This window comes from Helianthus annuus, chromosome 9 (genome assembly GCF_002127325.2).
Source record: "Helianthus annuus cultivar XRQ/B chromosome 9, HanXRQr2.0-SUNRISE, whole genome shotgun sequence".
In the NCBI taxonomy this organism is placed as follows: Eukaryota; Viridiplantae; Streptophyta; class Magnoliopsida; order Asterales; family Asteraceae; genus Helianthus; species Helianthus annuus.
The window spans coordinates 45,750,473-45,777,153 of record NC_035441.2 but is presented as its reverse complement, the minus strand read 5'-3'; the positions used below and the strand labels follow the sequence as shown (position 1 = coordinate 45,777,153).

At 33.7% G+C, this 26,681-nt stretch overlaps 3 protein-coding genes and 2 long non-coding RNA genes across 6 annotated transcripts; 3 read left to right on the top strand and 2 right to left on the bottom strand.

The window, feature by feature from the left end:
- The first annotated feature begins 2,607 nt into the window (after nucleotides 1–2,607).
- LOC110877529 (histone H4) lies at nucleotides 2,608–3,078 on the top strand. Its single transcript, XM_022125681.2, has one exon. It carries the CDS (start codon nucleotides 2,660–2,662, stop codon nucleotides 2,969–2,971), a length of 312 nt encoding a protein of 103 aa, XP_021981373.1. The 5' UTR covers nucleotides 2,608–2,659; the 3' UTR covers nucleotides 2,972–3,078.
- Nucleotides 2,702–6,247, top strand: LOC110877528 (zinc finger BED domain-containing protein RICESLEEPER 3-like). Of its 2 annotated transcripts, none has more exons than XM_022125680.2 (4): nucleotides 2,702–3,346; nucleotides 4,131–5,742; nucleotides 5,823–6,023; nucleotides 6,092–6,247. In XM_022125680.2, exons 2-3 carry the CDS (start codon nucleotides 4,131–4,133, stop codon nucleotides 6,017–6,019), a joined length of 1,809 nt encoding a protein of 602 aa, XP_021981372.1. In that variant the 5' UTR covers nucleotides 2,702–3,346; the 3' UTR covers nucleotides 6,020–6,023; nucleotides 6,092–6,247. The 2 variants fall into 2 exon arrangements, with proteins under 2 accessions (XP_021981372.1, XP_021981371.1); XM_022125679.2 differs by having other exon boundaries at nucleotides 3,252–3,346; nucleotides 4,128–5,742.
- A 1,084-nt stretch (nucleotides 6,248–7,331) lies between these two features.
- Nucleotides 7,332–10,316, bottom strand: LOC110877530 (protein STRICTOSIDINE SYNTHASE-LIKE 11). The gene is made up of 3 exons (XM_035976924.1): nucleotides 10,008–10,316; nucleotides 8,125–8,379; nucleotides 7,332–7,836 (listed from the first exon to the last, which is right to left on the bottom strand). The coding sequence occupies exons 1-3, from the start codon at nucleotides 10,262–10,264 to the stop codon at nucleotides 7,350–7,352; spliced, it is 999 nt and encodes a 332-aa protein (XP_035832817.1). The 5' UTR covers nucleotides 10,265–10,316; the 3' UTR covers nucleotides 7,332–7,349.
- Nucleotides 10,317–13,707: 3,391 nt separating this feature from the next.
- Nucleotides 13,708–17,245, top strand: LOC118481962. Its single transcript, XR_004866422.1, has 4 exons — nucleotides 13,708–13,980; nucleotides 14,692–14,735; nucleotides 14,870–16,455; nucleotides 16,871–17,245. It is a non-coding gene; the product is annotated as an uncharacterized LOC118481962 (long non-coding RNA).
- A 5,359-nt stretch (nucleotides 17,246–22,604) lies between these two features.
- LOC118481961 lies at nucleotides 22,605–23,945 on the bottom strand. The gene is made up of 2 exons (XR_004866421.1): nucleotides 23,567–23,945; nucleotides 22,605–22,845 (listed from the first exon to the last, which is right to left on the bottom strand). It is a non-coding gene; the product is annotated as an uncharacterized LOC118481961 (long non-coding RNA).
- Between the last annotated feature and the right edge of the window lie 2,736 nt (nucleotides 23,946–26,681).

Sequence of the window (26,681 nt, the reverse complement as noted above, 5' to 3'; positions counted from 1 at the left end):
TTCCAAAACGGGATTGATTCATAGGGGCATCCCCCTTAGGATAGCCTTTGCCCGCGGTGTGGGATTGGTGACGAAACCCCGAACCACATTTTTGTGAATTGTCTTTGGGCCCAAAGTATTTGGTGGAATGTGCTGACTTGGGTGAGGATTAGGTTTCCAATTGACATTAGAAATCTAACTGACCTTATTTCCTTCATTAAGAACCAACCGGGCAGTGCGGTGTGGAAACGAATAGTGCATATGATAACGATCGCCACGATTTGGAGGTTGTGGATTGCGAGAAACTTGAAGGCTTTTGAAGGCAACTTCCTTCCTATTTCTAAGTCGGTTGAACAAATTAAGGAGGATACCTTTCTTTGGATCTGCAATAGATCAAAGCTAAAGTCGCCAAAGTGGGAAAATTGGAGGGATTTTGATGTTGCTAGCTTGATGTAATCGGCTCTCTTTCTTTTGTTTCGTGTTTTGTATTCCCAGCTTCATGCTGGTTCTTTATATATATATATATATAAAGTGTTTTTGATGTTCAAAAAAAGACCATGTAAGTTCTGGACAACTTAAACTCCTGAGCTTTCAACAGATTTGACAAAGTGGATTACGAGATCAAACTTAAAGTGCAAGATCAACAATAAAAACAATCATTTAATTCACTTAAAAAAGTTATATAGATTAGAATTGAAGACGAAAATCTTGAATTGAGAATTCTTGATGAATTATTTATTGAATCTTTTATGTTTAATTTAAAAATAATTATTGGTTTGAAACTAATAAGGTTTACTTAGCCGTCAAATTCAAACATTTTTAGAGGAATTTATGGTGTGTGGTTTAATTGTGTTAACTGAAGTTGCATTAACATGGAAAATAATGAACAAAGCGTGGCTATAGCAGAAGATATGCATGAAGTCAAGTATTATGACACATGGGTGGTGAATGTGATTCTTTCAAAGTTTTGAATAAATTCAAAGTCAAGTGGAATTAATTTTTCAAACAATGGGGTCAGCAGTGGCGGAGCTAGTCCTTAAAATCAGGGGTATCTTAAAAAAATACCGTGCAATCATACAACACAAAAAAACAATGATAAATACAATAATAAAAAAAGATAATATCTAATGGTTTTGCTCTTTTTGTTTTTTCATAACTTGAAATCGTTCTAGAGGACAATAAAACTCACAAGAAACCAAACGGCGCGAGGACAACGACGACGAATAAGCGGCGTGAGGACTGGCGCAGGGTTGTAGTGTGCCGGAAAATCCGTCGTCGGCTTCAGCTTCTGTTCCAGGATGTTGTGCCACGTTTGGGTTTCAAGAATGTTGTGAGACGTATGATTCCATGCCCATAATCAATGGATAATTTTATTAATTTGGGCTTAATGATCATGGGCGAAGGATAGTGGGGGCGGGAGGGGCGGCCGACCCCCCGAACTTTTCGCTCAGTAGTGGAGAGTATGTAGTTTTCGTATAGAAATTTTTGGGTATATACGTTTTCGACCCCCTGTTTTATAGAAATTTTTGGGTATATACGTTTTCGACCCCCCGGCCGGAAATCTCAAGGTTCGCCACTGTTAATGATCATGAAACTTATTATTTGGGCTTAGTTATTTAACAAGTTTTGGGCTTAAAGAATAATTTAAGGTTTCATATTTTTCTCTTAGGGGTATTCTTGTATATGGTTAGGGTATCCTAATGTATAAAACCGGAAAAAATACACTGCGAATACGGGGTTGAGCCGTAGCCCGTGCTATAGCTTGTTCCTCATTGGTTCCGCCCCTGTGGGTCAGTGGTATCATGTATTTCATGATTTCTTCTGTGGTGACACAACGGTTCGGAATTACGACGGCTACATATATTATTTTTTGTGGTTAAGGACAGCGGGTTAGCATGGGTAAGGACAACGGGTTAGCGGTCTAGTGATGAATCAGTGACGGTGAGGCAAGTTCAACCCAGGTTTGTCCGTGTTTTTTTTCAGTGACTCTTTCTCGCCAAGAAGGAAAAAATCGCAACGAGAAGTTTGATTTTTTTGGCAGGAAAATCAACGGGCGTGTTGCGGAAGAAATGGAAGGACGAGGAGGCTTAAGGATTCGTTTGACGACAGAGGGACGGAACAACGGGTGGTTTTGCAGTTTTGTATCGGAAACTTTTAATAATAAAAAAGTTAGGACGGAAACTTTTGGCTTAAATAACGACTCTAGGCAATAAATTCAATAATAACAAACATTATAAACAAAGTCTGTGTAGCTTGGTTTCGCAGTTTTGTATCGGCTATGTTTTGACATGGTTCGAATTTGAAAAACGGAATAAAAATAACACCGAACCGTTGGTTGTAACTTTTTCTAAACATCAAAGTTCCGGAATGCGGACACATCACCATGGCAAATAGATTATTTCTACCCACCATGTGATTACTTATTCAGTTGTATGGATCGATTATTTCTATTCTCTCACGTGCTTCACTAGTGTCCCTTACTGATCCACCACTTCATCCACCAACCAATGAAAACACTCATTCCCTCCTCACACGGATCACCATCGTACGGCTCTCAACCCCCCACACATCCACCAATCCAACGAACAAAAACACTCCTACTAAACTATATATACACACCAAACCATAAACACACCAAATCACTTCTCACACATCCATTCCTTCAAACCAAAAAAGAAACATGTCAGGAAGAGGCAAAGGAGGAAAAGGCCTAGGAAAAGGAGGAGCAAAACGACACCGTAAAGTTCTCCGTGACAACATTCAAGGCATCACAAAACCAGCTATTAGGCGGTTAGCCAGACGAGGCGGAGTTAAACGTATCAGCGGCTTGATATACGAGGAGACGCGTGGTGTTCTCAAGATCTTTCTAGAAAATGTTATTCGTGATGCGGTTACTTACACCGAACATGCTCGCAGGAAAACAGTTACTGCTATGGATGTTGTTTATGCTTTGAAACGCCAAGGCCGTACTCTTTACGGTTTTGGCGGTTAGTTTGTTAGTCTGTTTTGTTTTGATTTGTAGTTGTTTACATCACTTCATGTATTTGTTATTAATTTTGTGATATCGAAATCGAGATTTTTACTATATTTTTAATTTAATTTTAAGTGTCATATTATGAGCTGATGATCATCTAAATTTGTAATTTAATTTTAATCAGTGGCCGGAGTTGTGTACAGTTTCGGTTCGGTTATCCAAAAACCGATTAAAACCGAAACCGAACCGAGAGTTTAAAAACCCTAATTTGGTTTTACAGTTTTCGATAAATCACTGTTCGGCTGCGCTATATAAGCACACCGTTTGCCATCTTAAATCTTCGTCGATTATCTTCTCAGCAAAACTTAATCGGCGATTCTGCTGGATTTTAAGGTAATACATCGATTGCCATCTTAACAATTGTATGCTCTGCATTTTGTATTCGCCATATGCGTTTTATGTTTTGTCATTTGTAAATATAAATTAGGTTTAGGTTTTAGTCTTAAGAACAAATATCTGTTTTATAATTTTGCGTTTTGTACTTAATGCTGAAATTTAGGACCTTTTTTGAGCTTTTCGTCTTGGTCTTCACCAGACGGAAGTGGTATGCACTGTTTAAAACCCTAATAGTCTTGATTTGGTCAGGGTTGAGTCCAGTAAAACCAGATTAAGACCAAGATGAACGAGCTGGTTACCCTGTTTAAAACCCTAATAGGCTCTTTATACAGGTTTACATTGGTTTGGAGTTTGATTTGGTCCAGGTCAAATCTAGTAAAACTTGACTTGACTTGACTAAGACTAAGACCAAGACCAAGACCGAGACCGAGTCCGAACTGGTGTTTTTTTATTAGGTGTACACTGGTCTGGTCTTGATTTGGTTCGGGTCAAATGATTAAAACTTGACCAAGACCCAAGACCAGCGTACACCTAATATAAAGTAATACATTGATCTTCATTCTCTTTTTAAATTAATACATGATAAGATATAAGGTCCAAAGTCATCATAAGTACTAGTTGTTACTTGTATGCATGTTAATATGCTCTGCAATAATACGTGTTTGTGTTTATCATCTGCATTGGTAGTTTTTGTGCTATTCGTGTTCGAATTCTTCTAAATGCTTTGTTGTTTTACATCTATTGAAGATCAATAACACCATTGTTCTGTTTGTTATAGCAGATGGAGTCACAAAAGAAAAGAAAAGCAAAATCTTTAATTTGCGAGTACTTCGAAAGAATGGACGTCGACGACGATAAGAAAAAAGACAAGTGCAACCACTGCTCTCAAGTGTGTGACAAAGACGGTAACGTTAACGGGACATCAATGAAACAACACTCAACGCTATGTAACCAAAACCCGAAAAATCTTCCAAATAATTCAGAAGACGAAAGAAAAAGAAAAGCGTTAGCGAAAATGATAATACTCGACAAACTTCCGCTCTCATCTGTTCAAACCGTGTCATTTAAAAGGTTTATGGAAGCTCTATGCCCCGATTTCACCATTCCTTCACTGTTGACAATAGCACGCGATTGTTGCGAGTACTATTCGGAGAAAAAGAAGAAGTTAAAAAAGTTGTTTACGGAAAATGAACAACGGGTTTGTCTTACCGTTGATATATGGACTTCAGAAGAAGGGCTTGATTACATGTGTTTAACCGCACAGTTTATCGACGATGATTGGAATTTGCATAATAAAATGATCAACTTCAAACTTGTAGACAGTGATGACGGTGAAGAGATCGGAAGTACGATTATCGAGTGTTTGAAAGAATGGGGAATCGAGAACGTGTTGACGATAACTATCGGTAACGCATCGTCTAGTGACGATGCAATTTCGTTTCTGAAGAGTAAGTTGCCGAACTTATTTTCCGACGGTAAATACCTTCATATCAAGTGTATGACACACATTATCAATTTGGTTGTGAAAGCGGGATTCAAATCACAAAACGATACAATTGAGCGTATTCGGAGCGCGGTTAGATACATAAGCGTCTCTCCCGACGGGCTCGATACGTTCAAATCTTGCGTTGTGGGGAAAAAAGTCGAGTCGGAAACGTTTTTATGTCTCGATTGGCCTGACAGATGGAACACTACATCCGATATGTTGAAAAGGGCATCGGAATTCGAAAAGGCGTTTGAGTTATTCGAAACTAAAGATCCGGATTTCAAACGTTATTTACACCATTTAAAAGACGATGTTCCAAGTCGCACCGATTGGATTTACGCAAGAAAGTTTGCGTCGTTACTCGATTTCTTCAAACGCAAAACTATGCAGATGTCGAGTACAACGTATGTTACTGCCAATCAGTTTTTTAGCGAAGTTATGGATATCGATGCGCACTTACATGAACTGAAGAACGAAACGGACTTGCGCTTTAAGCGTATGGCGAATACGATGCGAGAAATGTTTGACGGGTATTGGGGAGATCGAAAGAAAAACTGTATGTTTATGTATTTTGCTGTAATATTGGATCCGCGTATGAAGGTTGAGATAATCAAGTATGGTTTTACGAAAATGTGTAACTTGAAAAAAGAGCCGAATACCGAACAAGAAGCTGTGGATAAGATGATTGAAGATATGGTTAAAGATGTCGTGAATGAATTCGGATTATTGTTTAATGAATACGAGTCGATGTACCAAACAACAAGTTCTGAAAAGGTTGAACATTTAACGACGGAATTACAAAAGTACCTTAATGATGCGACAATACCGTATAATCAAGAGTTTGATATACTGCAATGGTGGAAACTGAATGCTTCAAGGTATCCAACTTTATCCAGAATGGCGAAAGGTATTACGCTTTCATGATAAGTATTTTATTTTTTTAATTAGTTATAAGTTTTTATATATCTAATGTATATTATGTTTTAGATATTTTGGCAATTCCGCTTTCAACTGTTGCTACAGAGTCGGCTTTCCGTATAGACAAACAGGTATTGGCCTCGGATAGAAGTTCTTTACCTGCTTATCTCATTGAAGCGTTAATCTGTACACACGACTGGATTCGAAGCTCGAGGAAGGATGTTATCAACGAAGATTTAGCTACTTCTATTCTGGATGATTTTTGAGAAGGTAATTTCATATTGTTTTGTGATTCACCTATGTTTTATTATATATCTAATTGGTGTCTTTTTTCGTAGATGTTTCTGAACAACGTGGATGCGGATCAAGGTTTGTTTCATCAGTGATGATGATATTTTGTGTTGAATGTTTGATTTATTAAGTTTTCATGTTTACTGTATTGAATCTATCAAGTAATTTTGGATCAGGAATTATTACTGGTTGATTTTAAGTTATGTTTTGGATTGTTTTTTCTTTTTTTTTTTGTATTATCCATGCTCTGCTTCCTTCTTTTTTTTTTTTTTTTTTATATACCCATTCGATATTTCACCAGCGAAACAACACAGGTTTGGACTCAAACTGGTTTGACCCAAACCGGTTACAACCCTACCCCAATCGATTTGGATAGGGTTTATATGAATCTGCATGACGGCATCTTGACCCCCCTAACTTTTTTTACTGGTATCTCGAGTCCCCATGGTTGCAAATTATTGCCATCTGAGTCCCTGGTTACACATGCCATTTGTTGAACGCTAAGAAAATGGTGAAATGTCTAAAATGCCCCCAGGAACTAAATGTGTAAATTCGAAACTCCTTCTTCCTCATACATGTGCATCCATGTCTTCATAATCATCAACCCTAATTTAAATTACTAAGCATGTCCCAAGCATCATCATCATCTTCGAAATCGTCGAAATTATATAGCAAATCGAATGTAGTATGCTCTTGTGGTGCTCCTACTTGCATTCGCACCTTATGGACTTATGCAAACCCAGGTCGACGGTTTCTTTGGTGTGCAAGTCTTCTACATATTCTTGCTTCTCTTTGTTGTTGAAGTTTTCAATCGGTTCCATCTTTTTTGATCTTACTCGTTTTATTATCATCATCAAAAGGCGAATTGTGGACGGTTAAGGTGGGTCGAACGTCCAACATGTCCCAAGTGAGAAAGAATCGTTCCTGGTTTGTTGAAGTCGATTAACGAGAATGAGGAATCGACAAGGAACATAGGGTTGGAAGTCAGAAAATTGAAGTTTGTTTTAGTAGTTAGTTGGTTTGTGTTTGTAGTTTATGTAATTTGCTATTAATGTAATCTGATGTTTTGACTTTAATGGGAATATGATTTGGTTGTTGGAAATAATATGATGCATCTATGTAATTTAGGGTCATTTGTGCAATCCGTGGAAACCATACAGACCATCCGTGATTTATCTTAGTAAAGTATAAATGAATGCGTACAAAATTCCAACTAAAGATTTATCTTATAAAAACTCAAACCTTTATTATGATAGATCGTTCAACCTTATTTAGTAGGGTGGTACAATAGATCGATATGGTGATCTAGTTATAGTAGACACCGATGAAATTGGTGAAACGAGAACCCACATAAAGTTTCCCATTCTGCTCCTGAACCACACTGATTGTTCGATTGAAGAATTGTTTAGCAAATGATACATTTTGCAACACAACACCATTCGTATCGAACCTCACTCCTTGAGGCGTGATTAGTGGCATTCGTGGTTGAACTCCCGGTGAAAGTGCCACCCAAAACTCTCCAAATCTCCCTGCTCGTGTTACCTTATTCGGGTTCCCAACGTTATTTAGCAAAATTTCTGCGGTATTTGCTTTAGGACCCACTAGCCAGTACTTTGAAATTCGGTTTCCATAAAACTCTGGCACAAGAACAAACGTACCATCCCTACTGACCGTCGGGCCACCCCCGCCCGAGAGACCATTGAGCAAAACAGATACTCGTTTAGTAAGTGGGTTGTAGCGCAACAACCTACCTGTTGAATCAGGCTTGAAACCAGGTTGTGTAGTATTTCTACATCAAAATAGATACACAAATTCCTTTTAAGTTAGACAAGATTAGTAACCAATGATTTGAGTCAGGGGCTGTTTGGTAACTTCTGAATGGTTAAGTGCTGAACCAGTAAGAAGTCAGAACCATTAAGAGCCAGTATAATACTTAACCATTCAGAGGCAAATGTCTGAACCATTCAGACATCTGCTCACGAAACAAACAGTCTGAACCATTAAGTACTGAACCAGTAAGAGGTCTGAACCAATAAGAGCTTCATTAAGAGGTAAACAAACGGCCCATTAATATGGTTACCTCAGATCAAACGTCAAACTAGCAACCGTGAAATAGATATTGCCTGATATCAAGTCAACGCTAACGCCAGTAGTAAACTTGAAACCACCCGCTAGCTGAGTTGCAAGCCCACCAAAAGGCCCAACAACTAGAAGCCCAAAATAGGCATCTGCTATGTAAAGAAGGCCTGTTATTGGTTGAAAGCTAAGCGCCAAAGGCCTTCCGCATATTGGTCCCTTATCCTCATCAGTGATACGATCACAAAGTTTCTTGGTCCTGAGAAAAGTATTAAAAAAAAAAAAATAGAAGTATTTAAAAGATTGCATATCCTAGAAATCCCATTAAAAAATTGGTGTTTAATTTGTATATCAAGTTCTGGTATTTCAATAGATCATCCAATTCAGATCACTTTCGTTTGTGCTTATAAAGTTCTCATATAGTATACGAACTAAAAGTTACCGTAAGCTAGAATTCGTTTATTTGATAAGTGAAGGAATATGAACTAATGAGGATTAGGATCAAATACAAAGACTCATAATTGTAAGAAGGGTACAAAGGCTCCTAAAAAAACCCACTACAAAAAAAAAAAAAAAACTTGAACATCCACCACACCTAAAAACCTAAACCCCCACCCCTCCCCCATCACCCACAAAAAAAAATATTATTATTATTATTATTATTATTATTATTATTATTATTATTATTATTATTATTATTATTATTATTATTATTATTATTATTATTATTATTATTATTATTATTTTTGCCAAGTGGGTGAGGGGTGGGGGTTTAGGTTTTTGGGTGGTGGTGGGGTGGGGGTGGGTGTTTAGTTTTTCTTTAGGTTTTGATGGGGGGGGGGAGTATGTTTTTTTTGGGGTTTTTTGGTGAGGTATAGTTTTTTTTCTTTCTTTTTTTTTTCTTTTCTTTCTTTCTTTCTTTCTTTTTTTTTTTTTTGCCGGGGGGTGGGGGTTTAGGGGGGTGTTTATGATTTGAGTGGTGATGTAGTGGGTTTAATTTTAGGTTATTGGACACACTTGTCACTCTATAAATCCTTCTTCCACTTCTTACAATTAGGAGCATTTGTAGAATAACTTGACCCGAACTAATGAACATATTTTATTGTTCATTTAATCAACGGACATATATGAGTACATGTCAGGTTCCATCATCTGCGTTAATGAACAATCATTTATGTTCATTTGATAATATTCGTTTTACATATTTTTTTTTATAAAGAATTAATAATAATAATAGTTAGTTACATAGTTAATCTCTTTGGTTTACACAAAATAACAATCTAAGGTACTAATAGTTTAAAATCATTTTTTAGGATACTAACTTTCCATTTTTTAACATGTGAGGGCATTAACGTTAATTCCCTGGTTAACTATTAGTAACTTAGATTGTTACTTTGTATAAACCACAGGGACTAACTATGTAATTAATACCCCCACATGTTAAAAAATGGAAAGTTAGTACCACAGGAAGTGATTTTAAACTATTAGTACATTATATTGTTACTTTGTGTAAACCACAGGGACTAACTATGTAATTAAGCAGCAGCAGCAGCAACAACAACAACAACAATAACAACAACAACAACAACGTTTAGAAATTAGAAACATTACTCTCGCAGTCTTGCCAACTTTCATTTTATTTAATATAATTTTGTGTTTGCTTATTTATGTATGGTTAGAGTATCAAACAAACATAAATAAATACGAACAAGTTCATTACTTAAAGGACAGACAAAAAAAGAAAAATATGTTTGTTTATGTGTTTCTTTTCATTAATTTGTTTGATTAAGCATGTTAAACGAATGAACACGAACATAACACTCTTAATGTTCGTTTACATCCCAACATGAATGTAAAGATTGATTGTCGATTATACATAAACATGACCTTGTGGGTGAAGTATATGCGAAATCCACAAAACCGATGTTAGGGCCTAGCCATTTCAGTATTCTACCATCGGTCACGGTTGTAAAGGGACCTTCGGTGAAGAGAAGTCCACGGAATGCAGCTGATCCAGGGCCGGTAACCCCTTGAGGCAATTCAAGCTTACTAAACTTGTCATATTGACAAGAAACAACAACGATGTAAGGAAATGCGACACAAGCAGAAATCAAAGACAACTTTTGCATTTGCAGAGTCGCCATGTGTGAATATGTGATTCAAGAGTATTGCAAATCGCTTCTTATTTATATTAAGGAAACATGTGGTAGGGTTTTGGACTTTTGATTTAGATAAATGTGCAATTACTAATATATATGGTGTGTAAAATGTTTTAAACAAACGTGTGCGTCTCTCTCTATATAACCTTACAAAATAAACAAGTATATTAAATTCGTGAGATATTAAGAAATGATCTGAACCACTGATTAAGACGAGATGAATCAATGAGCAACATGTTACAATAGCAAATTTATCTATTATAAATTAGCAACATTTTGATGCATAGAGAAGTTGTACTCTATGCTTAGGAAGGTTTTTTCTAAAAAAAAGTTGATATTACACTTTTAAACCAAAACTACTTTGATTTTTTTACTTTTAACCCGGAAGTTATTTATGATTGAGAAGAGAATCATTATTCGTTGATTTTTTTTAAGTTTCATCATTTTCTTTAGAAAGTTACTTTATTTTAAAAAGTTATTATACCATGAAGTCAAGAATTTGTTATCATTGATTTAAGCATAACATTCTTATATATAGCGAAGGGTTAGAAGAAAACTCATGTGAGTTCAAAAAACTTGGAAAATCTCATCTTCACCATTCATCTAAATAATCTATAGTGGAGATTGGCTTGCTATGAAAGCTGTTTTTTAGAAACATGTTGCAGTCAGTAAAAAGGTGTGACAGTTTTTTTTTCAGCTTCTCTCTCTTGTCTGACACAAAAAGGTGTAACAACTGGATTTGTTACACTATAATTTTTACTCTAAAACATGTAACATATTTTTTGAAAATGCCATATCGTAATAAATGAAAACTTCTATTTAATATCTTGTCATAGTTCAGTGTGATTGGTGGCTGGATCCTGGTAAGTCACACGTCCGGTGGGGTTCCGCATGTGGTTTTTTGGGGGTGTGACAGAAGAGACTAAGGAGAACACTTACAAGTGTTCAAGGGAGTGTTATAAATCCAGAGAGGAGGCTTCTATAGATCGGAAGCTGCTCCAAAGAGATTTAGAATGAGAAAGTGAGAGGTGCAAGTTGAGAAAGAGCAAAGTCACCTCTATTTATAGTAACACAATGATCATGAGATGATGCCAAGTGTTCACAAGGCTTCTCTGGTGTAGATTAGTGTCTAATGAGGTGGGAGAAGCAGAATGAAGGTGGCATTTCGCGAGATATATGGCAAGAGCAGCAGGCTGCTGCTGCCAGCAAGAGAATCTGCCAGCTGCACCCCTTACGGACTGTTAGGATGACGGTTTACAGTCTGTAAGGACCTTCAGGCGCCCACAATAAGTTTGAATGCCTTACGGACCATAAGGCATATGCCTTGCGGTCCGTAAGGGACCTTTAAAAGCTAAAAGAATTTTTAATGCCTTATGGACCGTAAGGTATATTCCTTGCGGCCCGTAAGGGACCTTTAGAAGCTAAAAATTTGGCAATTTGTCATATTTGACCCCTCCACTTCCATCCTTCCACATATTTACGTATTTGGTCCCTCTCGTCTAACTTAACGGGAATATTTGAGAGTTGATTGGACACGTGTTTCCATATTATTCGCCATGAATTTCCAAGGTGTTACACCAAGTTGAGTTCAGTTTAAAAAAAATATATGTTCATATAGTTTTTTTTATCTACTAGTAACATTGTTAATAACAACTCTACGTACATACGTAACTAGTGAAATGTTACCTATGTACGATTTGAGTATGTAATGAAGGAATTGTTGTGTTAAAGATAAAGATGATTATCAAGAAATGAACATAATTAGCTTTTACGGTTTGAATATGTAATTAGGTTTTGTGGTTTCCAGTTCAATATCTAACATATACAGGAAATATGTTTGTAACAAGTGTTACTGCTATGCACCAAATGCAACATATAAATTATATCAAATAAGGTGTAAAATCAACCCTTTTTAGTACTAATGTTGGAAACAGTGTGTTTCTTTGTATACTCTTGATTTTCAGGATTAAAAGAGCTTAAATGTACAAAAGGAACAAATTAACGGCAAAAACCAACATAAATACAAAAGAAGGTGTCACATCTCGACCGGCAGCGGAATGGTACGGGGCATGATGATTGCTCAAAGCTTATAGAAACTATTTAAAAGTTGAAGTACTTAGAGCATCAATATTAAATTGTCGCACATAGCATATAATTCAAATAATAATACCAAGTTACAAATTCAAATAAAAGCAACATATCATAGCCGATTTATTACCAAGGCAGTCCTACATGTCTTCAACTCAAAATACGCCCACACTTGTGTACCTGGATCACATATAAAAGAGTTTTGGGTCAACAAACATGTTGGTGAATAGATTCGGTTTTTACGTAAAAACGATTTTTTGTTTTAATTATCTTCAGAAAATCTTATATTATAACATGCGTTATCAAATGTGAAACTAGATCTTTCAACAAAACAAGAATTCAAACACATATCTCTTAAGAATACAAACATAACAATATTAGTAACCATAGACACACATAAAGATTCAAGCCCCGAAAGGCGAATCTGCGAAACAATGATGGCTATACTGAGTTCGTCTCATGGCCGTGGGGATCCGGTCAGCCAGGTAGATCCACGCGAAACCTGTGACACAAAGCGAGTAACACAAAAAATACACGTATAGAGAAACAATAGAGTTTAGCAACAAGTGACACATAGAAACACATCGAATAGCATGTTATTAATTTAAATAAATTTGAAATCAAACACGAGATACACCCCAAAAAGAGTTAATGACAAAAAGGGGAAAAAGAGTTAAATCTACTCACCGTTTGCGTTCCTGCTTAGTCTTGTGAAATACCACACGATTTGGGAAATCCCGAAAGACGAAATAATCACCCTAAATGTATAAAGTAAAATACTAAATATCTATAAGAAAAAAATAACCTAGGTAATATGTAGGACGATATATTGTTATTTATAATTTATGATATACTTTTAAGATTTCTATAACAAACATTAAAATTTAATAATTATGTCTAATCATCTTTGTGACATATAAAATAAAGATACAAATTAATCCCTAAGTCCATAACCAATTTTTATGTCGTGACAAAATTAACTTAAACATGACAATTTACCTAATAAGAATCGTATGAGTTTATATCAAATGAATTAAATCTTAACTTTTTAAGTCGTGATGGTTAAAAGTGTGTATATATATATATATATATATATATATATATATATATATATATATATATATATATATATATATATATATATATATATATAGTGTGAGGTTCATTAGGGAACACCAAAAAAGTGGGGAACCAGGGAACCCATCTCTTAACCTTTGGATCAAAAAAATCAACGGGTGTGATTTAATTGATATCTCATAGTTTAAAAACACACGGAAGGGTATAATCGGAATAAAAAAGTCTGATTTGTTTTAACTGTCCATTCCTCCATTCTAGACACCGGCGAATCATGACAATATAACCGTCGCACGTCACCGTCGCCGGAAAGTGACGGTACGGACTTGTCTACACCGTTTTGGTTGTCAATTGCACCTTTCCGTTTCCCGTTGGAGGCAACGGAACCAGTAGACGATTCGTCATTCATGTGTCCACCTCCGGCAGTGGCGAATCTGACCTAGAAATCACCGTCACCGTGTTGTTTACGGTTTCCGATTACATATTCCAGATTATGAAGAAGGTGCACATATCAATTTGTTGAAGATGCAACAGGACTGGTACGATCGAAGTTTTTATATAGTTTTTACAAGTTAAACCTAATTGTAATTTGAACTATTGCTGAATGCAAAATTGACCTCCAAATCGACTAGAACTTTTGTTTAGTAACATGTTTCTACAACAATAACAATTTGTTTTTTTTTTTTATGATGTATTGTTTGTGAAATGTGTTTTTTACATCTAAAACAAATTAGTTTTACATGATTTACAAAATTTAAATTGTCTGAAACAAAGCAGGTTAGGTTTACATAACTTTAAATCCAAAATATAAAAGTTTTACATGTTAAACAAATAATTTTACAAGTTTTAAATAAATTAGTGGCTGCAATCGAAAACACTTTCTATAGAGGTTCCATATTACAGGTTACATAACTTTACATCCAAAACATATTAGTTTTGCATGTTAAACAAATAATTCTACAAGTTTTAAACAAACCAGTGTCTACAATCGAAAACTATCTATGGAGGTTCCATGTTACTGTTTTGACCTCCATTGTGGTTAGTTAAAATTTTGAAGGTTTGTAGGTTTCACGAAAATATAACGTACTTTTGATGTAGAAAATTTCCAGAGACATGGTATTGATGTGAATTACTAAGATTGGAAATGAGAAAAGAAATGTGGTTGTAATTGTTTATTATGTGGTTCCTTTATGTACTTGATAATCACTATCGGTTCAAAGAGATCATTCAGTTGTCATGTTCACATTTAGGTACTTACCAGCTTTTGATTGGTGTTCTTGAATTCAAATAGAAGGTAACCTATTTATTTCTGCCAATACATTCTGAACTACGTATGTTCTAAATGTGAAAACTCAACCATACCGTTTAACAGCCTTTATTTTTGAGACTTAACGAATTTGCCCGTAATCTGTGTTTAACACCCAACAGACCCAGACGTGCCGCCGTACTATATCTCCGGGGACTCTGCAATACATTGACCAACTCTCTTTCTTGACACCAGCTCCATCGCGGTGTTGTATCAGAAAAGTTTTTATTTCAACTATGCACCTGGCAAAATGGTAAGGTCGGGTTGGGCGGTGTGTCGGTCAGAATGTATTTGGGTCAGTATTTATCGTGTTAATAAGTGGTCGTTTTGGTTCAGGTCAAAATGAGTTCTAACCAAACTAGGTTTGGCTCAAAATGGCTTCTGGCCGAAATCGGTTTGGGTCAGAACAAGTCGATTTGAAGAAGATTCAATTTTAAAAACTAGCCGGCCCGAGCCCGAGCCCGAGCCCGACTAGGCTTGAGCTCGGCTCGCCATGTTTTTCTGAAGCTTGAGCTCGACTCAGTTCGAGCCAACTTATTTGAGCTCGAGCTCGGCTCGCGAGTAAAACCCAAAGCTCGAGCTCGGCTCAAGCTATTTTGAAAACAACCTAAAACGAGCTAAAAGCTTGGTTCGAGCTCGCTTCAATATCGCTTAAATGTGCCAAAACTGGGCCCGAGCTCGGCCCGTCACTGTTATCATCAATATCGCTTCAAAAATAAAATTTTGTTTGGGCTCGTTTAGGCTCGCGAGCCTAAACGAGCTTTGTATTCCAGGCTCGAGCTCAGGCTCAATAACTCAACGAGCTCTATTTCAGGCTTGGGCTTGGGCTCATTAAAGCTCGGCTCATTCGAGCTTTTAACTGAGCCAATGACGAGTAGCTCTCGAGCCTTTGGACTTGTTTACACCCCTATTTGTAACAGTAGTTAAATATCTAGTTGTTCAAAAGCCATATTAACCCAGGAATAGTATATACAACTGAGCGTACTTGTATAAATCTGCAAGAAATATGGTGTATTCTTATCCAGACGAGCAAAAGTACTAACCAACCAAAGTATAGATCTGTAAGATAACTCTCAAGTGCAGTATTGCTCTTATACATCAAACATTACAGCCAAGTGTTTGTATTTCCTTGAGAAAATATTTGTTATCCAGTTCAATAAATCATTCAACAGGTTGCTTTATAAGCTTTATACATTTCAAAAGTACTATGCATTTCAAAACATGTATGTATATAAAAAAAGGGAAATGGGATATATATACATTTCAAAATAGCCCCTTTTAATGAACGGACTACTTTTTTGAACTGATGATAATAGTACTATGACAATTTTTGTAAAATTAGTTTCCGATATGATGAACAATATTATAGAATATTACTGAGGTAGCCCTTCACTAAATTGCCAAATAGACCAGCTATTGCAAAAAAAATGACCAGTTTAGGACATTTGAGCATAATTACAAAATAGACCAGCTAGCTATCCTGTGATAGTTGCCCAATTAAATTTAGATTAAGAACTGTTTTGGCCCAATCTAACCCGAACCTTTTGACCCATTACCCATCCCATTTGACCCGTCCATTTTTCCACATCTACCATTTTCTTTTAAATGGGAATGTGATGCATTGCTGGTGGAGGATGTGTTGGAAGTTGGATCTGATATAGTTGTTGTGCATGATGCTGCAGCCTCCCGGGTACAACGATTAACTAAGGTAATAACACAATAAAGGCTTTTGTATGATTGTTATATTTAGGGGAGTACTTTTGACCCGTTGACGTATAAACGGGTCAATTTGGATTATGTTATAATATGATGGATTGATGGGTCAAACAGGTAAGCTAACTAATTTTAGTTAAATTAAAAACGGGTTTAGCATGTCAAACAGGCTGAAATTCATCCAAGGTGTATTCAAACACATTAAACCTCTTAAATCTTTTCACTAAAACACCTCATGAACCTTCTATAGTCAAGAAAGTTGTCAACCATTTCATATAGGTATGCTTTAAATGGTCTTGTGATTCTTGGTGTCCTGATTGGTGTACGCGATTATGATGAGTGTTATCAAAGCAAACTGTATTTTGATTTTTGTTTTAATGTAGTTTCTGATTTGTGACCAACATATACAGGTGTCAAGTGCGGTTGATCATGTGCAAAGTGCGAACATATCCCTTAAAAAGACAAGCCGAGTCAAGCCCAAGCCAAGGCTGGCTTGCTCGTTAGCTCGGCTTGGTTTGGCTCAAATAAATTTAAAGTGAAAGTAAATATATTTGAGGCAAACTAAGTGGAGCTAACGAAGATGCTGATGTTGAAGAACAAGTGTTTGCTGAGCAGGACAACGAAGATGAAGATGAAGTTGATGACGGTGTTGCTAATCTGGAGGACAGAAGGGTGTGTCTCGTTGATCAACGCGAATTGTGTAGTTTTAATTGGTAACTAATTGTAATATTTTTTTAGGTTGAAAATTTGATTGGTGTAGTTTTGGTTGAGTTCTTTGCACCATGGTGAGGTCATTGTAAAGTTAATCAATGCAAATTTAATTATTTTGAACCTGTATAGACTCTATTTATTACTACACAAATGCCCAAAACCCTACAAAAATACATCCTCACACAAAACATTATTTTAACATTTTGAACCCTAATTCGAAATTGAATATACAATTTGGTAAAAAAAAAAGTCCAATTGAATCTAGTTAATCAATGCAAAATCTCATTTAACATGTTAAAAGTATTTGTTTTAATATTTTGAACCAGCATAGACACAATTTTCTTCATGTTGCACAAATGCCCATCCTCACACAACTTTATTTTAACATTTCGAACTCTAATCCGAAATTCACTATAAAATTTGGTCAAATAGAGCCGAATTAAATCAAGTTAATCAATGCAAAATCTTATTTGACATGTTAAATTTATTTATTTTAATATTTTGAGCCGGCATAGACACCATTTTCTTCTTCATGCTACGCAAATGCCCTAAACTCTACCAATCCATTCTCACACAAAACTAACTTTTAAATGTTTTGAACTCTAAACCGAAATTTAATATACAATTTGGTCAAATAAAGTTGAATCGAACTTAGAACCTAGTTGATCAATGCAAAATTTCATTTAACATGTTAAAGTTAATATTAAAAAACTTATTTTAACATATTTGATCAAATAAAGTCAATTCGAGTTTAGTTGTTCAATGGAAACGCTCATTTAACATTTTAAATTTATTTAATTTACTATTTTTAGGCCCCATAAACTTCACACAAATCTTTGTTTTAATATTTTGAACTACAATCCGAAATTCAATGTTCAATTTGGCCAAATAAAGTTGAATCGAACCTAGTTGATCAACACAAAATTTCATTTAACAAGTTAAAGTTTATCGTAAAAAACTTATTTTAACGTGTTTGGTCAAATAAAGTCAGTTCAAGTTTAGTTGTATAATGCAAACGCTCATTTAACATGTTAAATTTATTTAATTTAATATTTTGAGGCCCCATAGACTCCATACAAAACTTTGTTTTAATATTTTGAACTACAATCCGAAAGTCAATGTCCAATTTGGTCAAATAAAGTTGAATCGAACCAAGTTAATCAATGCAAAATTTCATTTAACATGTTAAAGTTTATCGTAAAAAATTTATTGTAACATGTTTGGTCAAATAAAGTCAGTTCGAGTTTAGTTGTTCAATGTAAACGCTCATTTAACATGTTAAATTTATTTATTTTAATATTTTGAGGTCGCCTATACTCCACACAAAACTTTGTTTTAATATTTTGAACTAGAATCCGAAAGTCAATGTATAATTTGGTCAAATAAAGGTGAATCGAATCTAGTTGATCAATGCAAAATTTCATTTAACATGTTAAAGTTTATCGTAAAACACTTATTTTAACATGTTTGGTCAAGTAAAGTCAATTCGAGTTTAGTTGTTCAAACATTTAACATGTTAAATTTATTTAATTTAATATTTTGAGGCCTCGTAGACTCCATATAATACTTTATTTTAATATTTTGAACTACAATATAAAATTCAATATATTATTTGTCAAATAAAGTTAAATCGAACCTAATTGATCAATGCAAAATTTCATTTAACATGTTAAAGTTAATATTAAAAAACTTATTTTAACATATTTGATCAAATAAAGTCAATTCGAGTTTAGTTGTTCAATGGAAACGCTCATTTAACATTTTAAATTTATTTAATTTACTATTTTTAGGCCCCATAGACTTCACACAAAACATTAATACTTAAAAACATTTTAAAAAGGCAACAATTTCTTTTTTAACATTAATAGTTTTTTTTTAATGGCTTCAACACATCTCCATATGCAAAAACTTAGAAAAATTAAAAAAAAAACTTTTAAAATAGTGAACGAGGGCTGAGTTCAGTGGGGAACACAAAAAAAGTTGAAAACCGAGGAATCATTTATTTAACATGTGAAATATACCATAATTTTTTTTAACAAGTTAAAAAAATTAAAATTTTCAGATCTTTTGCATATAAATTTTCAGATCTTTAGTTGATCAATGAAAACGCTCATTTAACATGTTAGATTTATTTATTTTAATATTTTTAGCCAGCCTAAACTCTACACAAAACTTTATTTTAGTATTTTAAACTCTAAGCCAAATTTTAATTTATAATTTGGTCAAATAAAGTTAAATTGAACCTTGTATATCAAGGCAAACTCTCATTTAACGTGTAAAAGTTTATTGTACAAAACTTATTTTAATATGTTTGGTCAAATAAAGTCTAATCAAGTTTAGTTGATCAATGCAAACTTTTCTTTAACATGATAAATTAATTTATTTTAATATTTTGACCTCGCATAAACTCCGTACAAAACTTTATTTTAGTATTTTTAAACTCTTATCTAGAATTTAATATATAATTTGGCCAAATAATTTAAATCGAACCTAGTAGAACAAGTCAACCTTTCATCATGTTAAAATTTATTGTACAAAATTTATCTTAATATGTTTGTTCAAATAAATTCAAATCAAGTTTAACTGATCAATGCAAACGTTTTTTTTAACATGTTAAATTAATTTATTTTATTATTTTGAGCCCCGTATAAACTACACACAAAACTTTATTTAAGTATTTTGAACTTTAGGCCGAAATTCAATATATAATTTGGTAAAATAAAGTTGAATCGCACCTAGTTGATCAACGTAAACTCTCATTTAACATTTTAAAGTTGATCAAACAAAACTTATCTTAACAAGTTTGGTCAAATAAATTCGAATCGAGTTTAGTTGATCAATGTAGATGCTCATTTAACATGTTAGATTTATTTATTTTAAAATTTTTAGCCAGCATAAACTCTACACAAAACTTTATTTTAGTATTCTAAACTCTAATCCAAAATTTAATTTATAATTTGGTCAAATAAAGTTAAATCAAACCTTGTAGATTAACGAAAACTCTCATTTAACGTGTTAAAGTTTATTGTACAAAACTTATTTTAACAAGTTTGGTCAAATAAAGTTGAATCAAGTTTAGTTGATCAAAGCAAACTTTTCTTTAACATGTTAAATTAATTTATTTTAATATTTTGAGCCCGCAAAAACTACAAACAAAACTTTATTTTAATATTTTGGATTCTACGCCGAAATTCAATATATAATTTGGTTAAATAAAGTTGAATCGCACCTAATTGATCATTGCAAACTCTTATTTAACATTTTAAAGTTTATCGTACAAAACTTATCTTAACATGTTTGGTAAAATAGATTCGAATCGAGTTTAGTTGATCAATGTAAACGCTCATTTAACTTGTTAAGTTTATTTATTTTAATATTTTAAGCCTGCATAAACTCCACACAAAACTTTATTTTAGTATTTTAAACTCTAATCCAAATTTTAATTTATAATTTGGTTAAAACTTATTTTAACATGTTTGGTCAAATAAAGTCGAATCAAGTTTAGTTGATCAATGCAAATTTTTCTTTAACATGTTAAATTAATTTATTTTAATATTTTGAGCCCGCTTAAACTACACACAAAAGTTTATTTTAATATTTTGGACTCTACGCCAAAATTCAATATATAATTTGTTTAAATAAAGTTGAATCACACCTAGTTGATCAATTTAAACTCTCATTTAACATGTTAATGTTTATCGTACAAAATTTATCTTAAAATGTTTGGTCAAATAAATTCGAATCGAGTTTAGTTGATTAATGTAAATGCTCATTTAACATATTAGATTTATTTATTTTAATATTTTTAGCTAGCATATACTCTACACAAAACTTTATTTTAGTATTTTAAACTCTAATCCAAAGTTTAATTTATAATTTGGTCAAATAAAGTTAAATTGAACCTTGTAGATCAATGCAAACTCTTATTTAACGTGTTAAAGTTTATTGTACAAAACTTATTTTAACATGTTTTGTCAAATAAAGTCGAATCAAGTTTAGTTGATCAAAGCAAACTTTTTTTAACATGTTAAATTAATTTATTTTAATATTTTGAGCCCGCATAAACTCCATACAAAACTTTATTCTAGTATATTAAACTCTTATCCAGAATTTAATATATAATTTGGTCAAATAAATTTAAATCAAACCTAGTAGAACAAGTCAACCTTTCATCTTGTTAATGTTTATTGTATAAAACTTATTTTAATATGTTTGTTCAAATAAAGTCAAATCAAGTTTAGTTGATTAATTGAAACTTTTTTTAACATGTTAAATTAATTTATTTTATTATTTTGGGCCTGCATAGACTACACACAAAACTTTATTTAAGTATTTTGAACTCTAGGCCGAAATTCAATATGTAATTTGGTTAAATAAAATTGAATCGCACCTAGTTGATCAACGCAAACTCTCATTTAACATGTTAAAGTTTATCGTACAAAAATTATTTTAACATGTTTGATCAAAACATACACCCACCAGAACAGAGTTATCTGCCAATTTACATCACATGAGCCAAACTAGACCAAAGAACGAAGAACAAAAAAAAAAAGCGCGCAGCCTCCATCATCCAGCATCAAACACATTAAATGTTTTCCATCGATCCCACGTAATTGAATGCTTCTTAGATCTGTTTCTCACCCCTCTGAAGCCCATGGCCTTTACCTCTTCAACAAACTTCTTTAATGAAACCTCCCCGGCTTGATTGAAAACAATATCGTTTCTCAATTGGCAAACACACCATATTCCTGTTAAAATAACAGCATAGAAAGCTTTCTTTTTTTTTTCTTTGTGCCTTGGATAAATTCGTGCAGCCGCAATAGATCTCGGAAACGAAATGCATAGATGGATTGAACCTTTGCACCACTGAGAGATGATTTGCCACAAACTTTGCACGAAAGAGCACGACACAAATATGTGTTCACACGATTCAATTGCATCCGCACATAAGACACATAAATCCTAAATCACGAAAATATTCCTTTTTGCGAGTGCTTCCACTGTAGGTAACCTGCCCTTTATACCTTCCTCCTAGTGACTTTTGAGACTTTTTTAGGACCCACTACTGAACACATAATCCGGAGGTCTGTATTTCAGTGACTACAACCTGTTTTTGAGACTGCACACCGAAAACAGCCCAATATCCTGCAGCCCCCACGCCCATCCATCCGCGTTATCAGAACGAAGAACCAAGTGACACATAGAGGCAAGCTGAGACAGTTTCGTTAGCTCCGTTGATCACTTTTCCTGTGTGTTCAACTTTTGGAGAACACGAGCTACCTCTATGAACACCCTTTCTTTTCCTGATTTTCAATTTTAGCATAAATAAGACAGTAAATAATGACGGTATCCTATTAATGGAAATGAAAGATATGCAGGTTGGATAAAGGGCTAAAATTACTTCAGTCTTTGAGTCATTGCGGTAAACACTCACCGCTTCTTTACTCAATCACCGGGGTGGTGAGGGTCGGCAGCAGTGTTACCACGCGGCAAACCTGTTCACCGATGCCTTCCCTACACCCACCCCATTGACCCTTACAATCCTTTGCTCTAGCTTGCCAAAATTGTAAATTCTTCTCATCACTATGCAAACTGAAGAAAATATGCTCCAATATGTCTCCTAGAACCTCAAATGCTCTAGACACATCAGGTGTCAGCCTGGATCAAGGAGTATCTGCAAATTACAAAATTATCATGTTATAATACATCTTCAACTGTTCAGGTATAGTTCAACTTCAAATTATTAGAAGAATGTGAAGCAACAACCAGGTATAAGACAACCCTAATTTACCAACCGAATAAAATATGCTCCAATATTTCCTCCTAGAACCTCATACACTCAAGATGCATCAGATATTAGTTTCGATCATGGAGCATATGCTAGATTCAACAATATTGTTCAAATACAAAGGCCAATTAACCAAAAACCAATCAGTTTAGAGACTACAATAACCAAAAAAAGCTACAAAACAGAAACATAAATCTACTAACAGAAACAATGAAAAGAATCAGGTTAAATTAAATAAAACAATTAAAAATTATTAACATGTTAAAACAATTTTTTTTTCTAAAAAAAGCTACAAAACAATAACATAAATCTACATATAATCATAATTTCATATAAACAGGTTAAATTAAATAAAACTTAATTGATAATCGCAAATAAATGATACCTTAAAGTGCAAAGAATCAATGAAAAGAATGAAACGCACATAGAATGTTATATATAACACATCTCTATATAAATCAAATTTAATTAAAAATTATTAACATGTTAAAACATTTTTTTTTTCTAAAAAAGCTACAAAACAGAAACATAAATCGACATAATCATAATTTCATATAATCAGGTTAAGTTAAATAAAACTTAATTGATAATCACAAATAAATGGTACCTTAAACTGAGATTTAAGATCTGAAACCCTAGAAACTAATACTGCATAGATCTCAGTCAAAATCGGCACCAGCTAAAGTTTTGTAATAGTTTTCCGCAAGCAGATCTGAATAATATGTAGATTATTAATGTAGATTCGAAAAATCTCAGCCGAAATCTGAAAAATCGTACATGGATGGTGCTAGACCTTCTATTAAATCGTAGTGGTTGTTGCTGGTGGTGTTTAATGTTTGCGTTCGCTGATGCTGGTGGCGTATTGTGGTGGTGATGGTGGTGGTGTATGGTGGTGATGGTGGCGGTGTATGACGGTGACTCAGAGAGAAGCTAGGGTTTCAACGTGTGGATGGATTTTGTTTGTAAAGCTGGAAGTAATTAGAGGGTTTCAAAGTGTGGATGGATTTTGTTTGTAAAGCTGGAAGTAATTAGATATTATTTTTGGACAAAAATGCCCTTGTTCCCTTGTTCCCCACTTTTTTAGTGTTCCCCAATGAACCTTCCCCTATATATATATATATATATATATATATATATATATATATATATATATATATATATATATATATATAGGATAAGGATTATTACAGAACACTAATTATTGTGAGAACAAAAAGAACAATTCTAAATCACTAAATTTTGGGATTTAAGGTTCATATTTCTTAAATTTTATGTTTCTTAAATTCATATGTGTATTATATATACATAAAAAATCATATATTTTCCTCTACATATAGTCTACATACATGTAGGTAATTTAGCCTACACATAACCTACATGTGTGTAGGTTATTTGAAAACTGAAGATTTTTCATATTTTGTTTTAAATTCTAGTGTGAGAAACAATAAATCTTACATTTATAACATTTTTATTTACTTTTTAGGTTTTTAGGATTGAAAAAATAAGTGATTCATTTTGTTCTGCGTGTTCTTGCAATATTTAATGTTCTGCATAGAACTTTCCCCTAATATATATATATATATATATATATATATATATATATATATATATATATATATATATATATATATATATATATTGTTGTAAGTTACGTAGTATCAATTTTTTTATATAAAACAATTCATCATTAAAAATATAGTTTAGTCAAAAATATCATTTTTAATATGACCCTATTTATTTGTTAAAAAGGCAAATTTTAGGATAACTATTTTATTTACTCAGTAACAAAACATTTATAATCATGGTCTTAAAATCTAGGAATTACTAATCGTGAGCCTATGATGAAATTCATGGTATCCAGTTCAGTGGTTTCATAATTTATATAAAAATTCTTTTTATATATTTTTGCAATAAATAGTGGTTTCATAATTTATATAAAAATTCTTTTTATATGTTTTTGCAATAAAAATTAATAACATAGTCAGACGAATGGTAAAAATTCCCAAAAATTCACTAAACTAATCTAACATGGTGAGGAACAAAACCTAAGATCAATTGTCACACCCGCTCAGAGGCGGAAGCGCGAGGTGTGATCGTGATTGATTCTCATTGCATACGAATTAGCAAACATTCTATATGATTACAAAATAAACTCCAAATGCCATTCCATAAGTTTCAAACATAAACATGAGTTAATAAAAGTGTTTACATCACTTCAAAATAAACTTGGTTTTGAAAGTCAACAACATAGTTCGAGTACTAGAAGATAAAGGAATTGTTCCTCATATCACCGCAAGGAGGCGGGATATAATGAACAACTCAACAAAAGTGGCATGGAGTTATGGCGCTTGACTTCTTGAAATGAAAACCCACAAAGAATTCCACTAATTTCCTGAAATACATGTAAGTTTGAAAAAAAATCGTCACAAAGTTGGTGTGAATTCATGCCGTAATTCGTATAAAATGTATGAGTTGTATTTGTATGAAATGTGTTATGTAACCGTAAAAATGCATTACGTTGTAAATTGTAAGGAAATCGAGATCACTAATGTTTATCTAGGACATTAACATGTGTGACGACATAGGAAGCATCCAAACCTAGGCGATTTATACGTCGATCACCCTTCGACTGTGACACAAAAGCACTCTTCCGTGTGAGTCAATGTGGACCAAGAGTGAGGCTGCCAATACCCGATAGATCTAACCTTTTGTTCCTTGGTCTAAGCTTAGATTAATGGTGCTTACGTATCCCCTATTCACACATGATCTATTGTATCATTCCTTATTTTAATATACCATTTGTACATGTATTTTCTCCAAAGTTTAGAAAACTAGAAAACATTTAAAAGAGGGGACATGAACTCACAGCTTTGCGTCGTCGTGCATACTACTTCATCGGTAATCTTCTTGGTTTGTGACGTAACCTATAAGTGTTCTAAATATGTTAATCACCTAACTTGTGATTTACTATGTACAAGTTATCCATCTTGTTTATGTATTTGTTTTGTCTTAGATGTATATGTTCTTGAGTTGTTAATATATATATATATATATAGTTTCGTATACTTGTAAGTTGTGTTAATGGATCTAGTTCTTCTTGCGGCTTCGTGCCTCGCACGAGTAAGATGTGCATGTTCGAGACATGTGTGGGCCGTGTCTATTGTAGTCGGGTTTCACCCGTTCGTCGCATTATCGTTGATTTAAATTGTATTTTCTATTTGTGAATATATATATATATATATATATATAGAAGTGAAGGATACAATCCCCTAATCGTACATTACGTACGCGATCCCCACAGCCATACACGTGTCCCTGATTCAATTTAATTAGATAAGGGTATATCAGACATTCTGTTCAATCATTTGAGGGCTAATTAGGGAATTTCGTCAACAAGGAAGCTGATTACGAGTTCGTTTCAAAACCATCTATCTAATTATTGTTTGTATCAATTCGATTTGTAGGTTTTTTTATTGATTCTTATACCGAACATACATTGGCGATATCGAAAATGCTGGATTCGTCATTTATGATGTTTATTTTCGGTTTTTCATCATAGGGTTACGGTTGAGGTATGGGTTTTATTTGATTTGAAGGTGTTTTCATGTGTAACGAGGTTGAAGATAAGATGTTTCTAGGGTTATTTGGTGATTTTAACATATCGCATGTGTTGTTTTTAACATACTGCAGTTATTAAATATTGGATCATATGAATAATTTCG

Excerpts from the sequence above, each read along its gene's own strand:
- LOC110877528 (XM_022125680.2), top strand. The coding sequence starts at position 4,131 with ATGGAGTCACAAAAGAAAAGAAAAGCAAAATCTTTAATTTGCGAGTAC. Across the intron at positions 5,743-5,822 it reads TTTATCCAGAATGGCGAAAG|ATATTTTGGCAATTCCGCTT; the intron begins GTATTACGCTTT and ends ATTATGTTTTAG.
- LOC110877529 (XM_022125681.2), top strand. The coding sequence starts at position 2,660 with ATGTCAGGAAGAGGCAAAGGAGGAAAAGGCCTAGGAAAAGGAGGAGCA.
- LOC110877530 (XM_035976924.1), bottom strand. The coding sequence starts at position 10,264 with ATGGCGACTCTGCAAATGCAAAAGTTGTCTTTGATTTCTGCTTGTGTC. Across the intron at positions 8,380-10,007 it reads GCATATACTTCACCCACAAG|GACCAAGAAACTTTGTGATC; the intron begins GTCATGTTTATG and ends TACTTTTCTCAG. Across the intron at positions 7,837-8,124 it reads AGTTTGACGTTTGATCTGAG|TAGAAATACTACACAACCTG; the intron begins GTAACCATATTA and ends TCTATTTTGATG.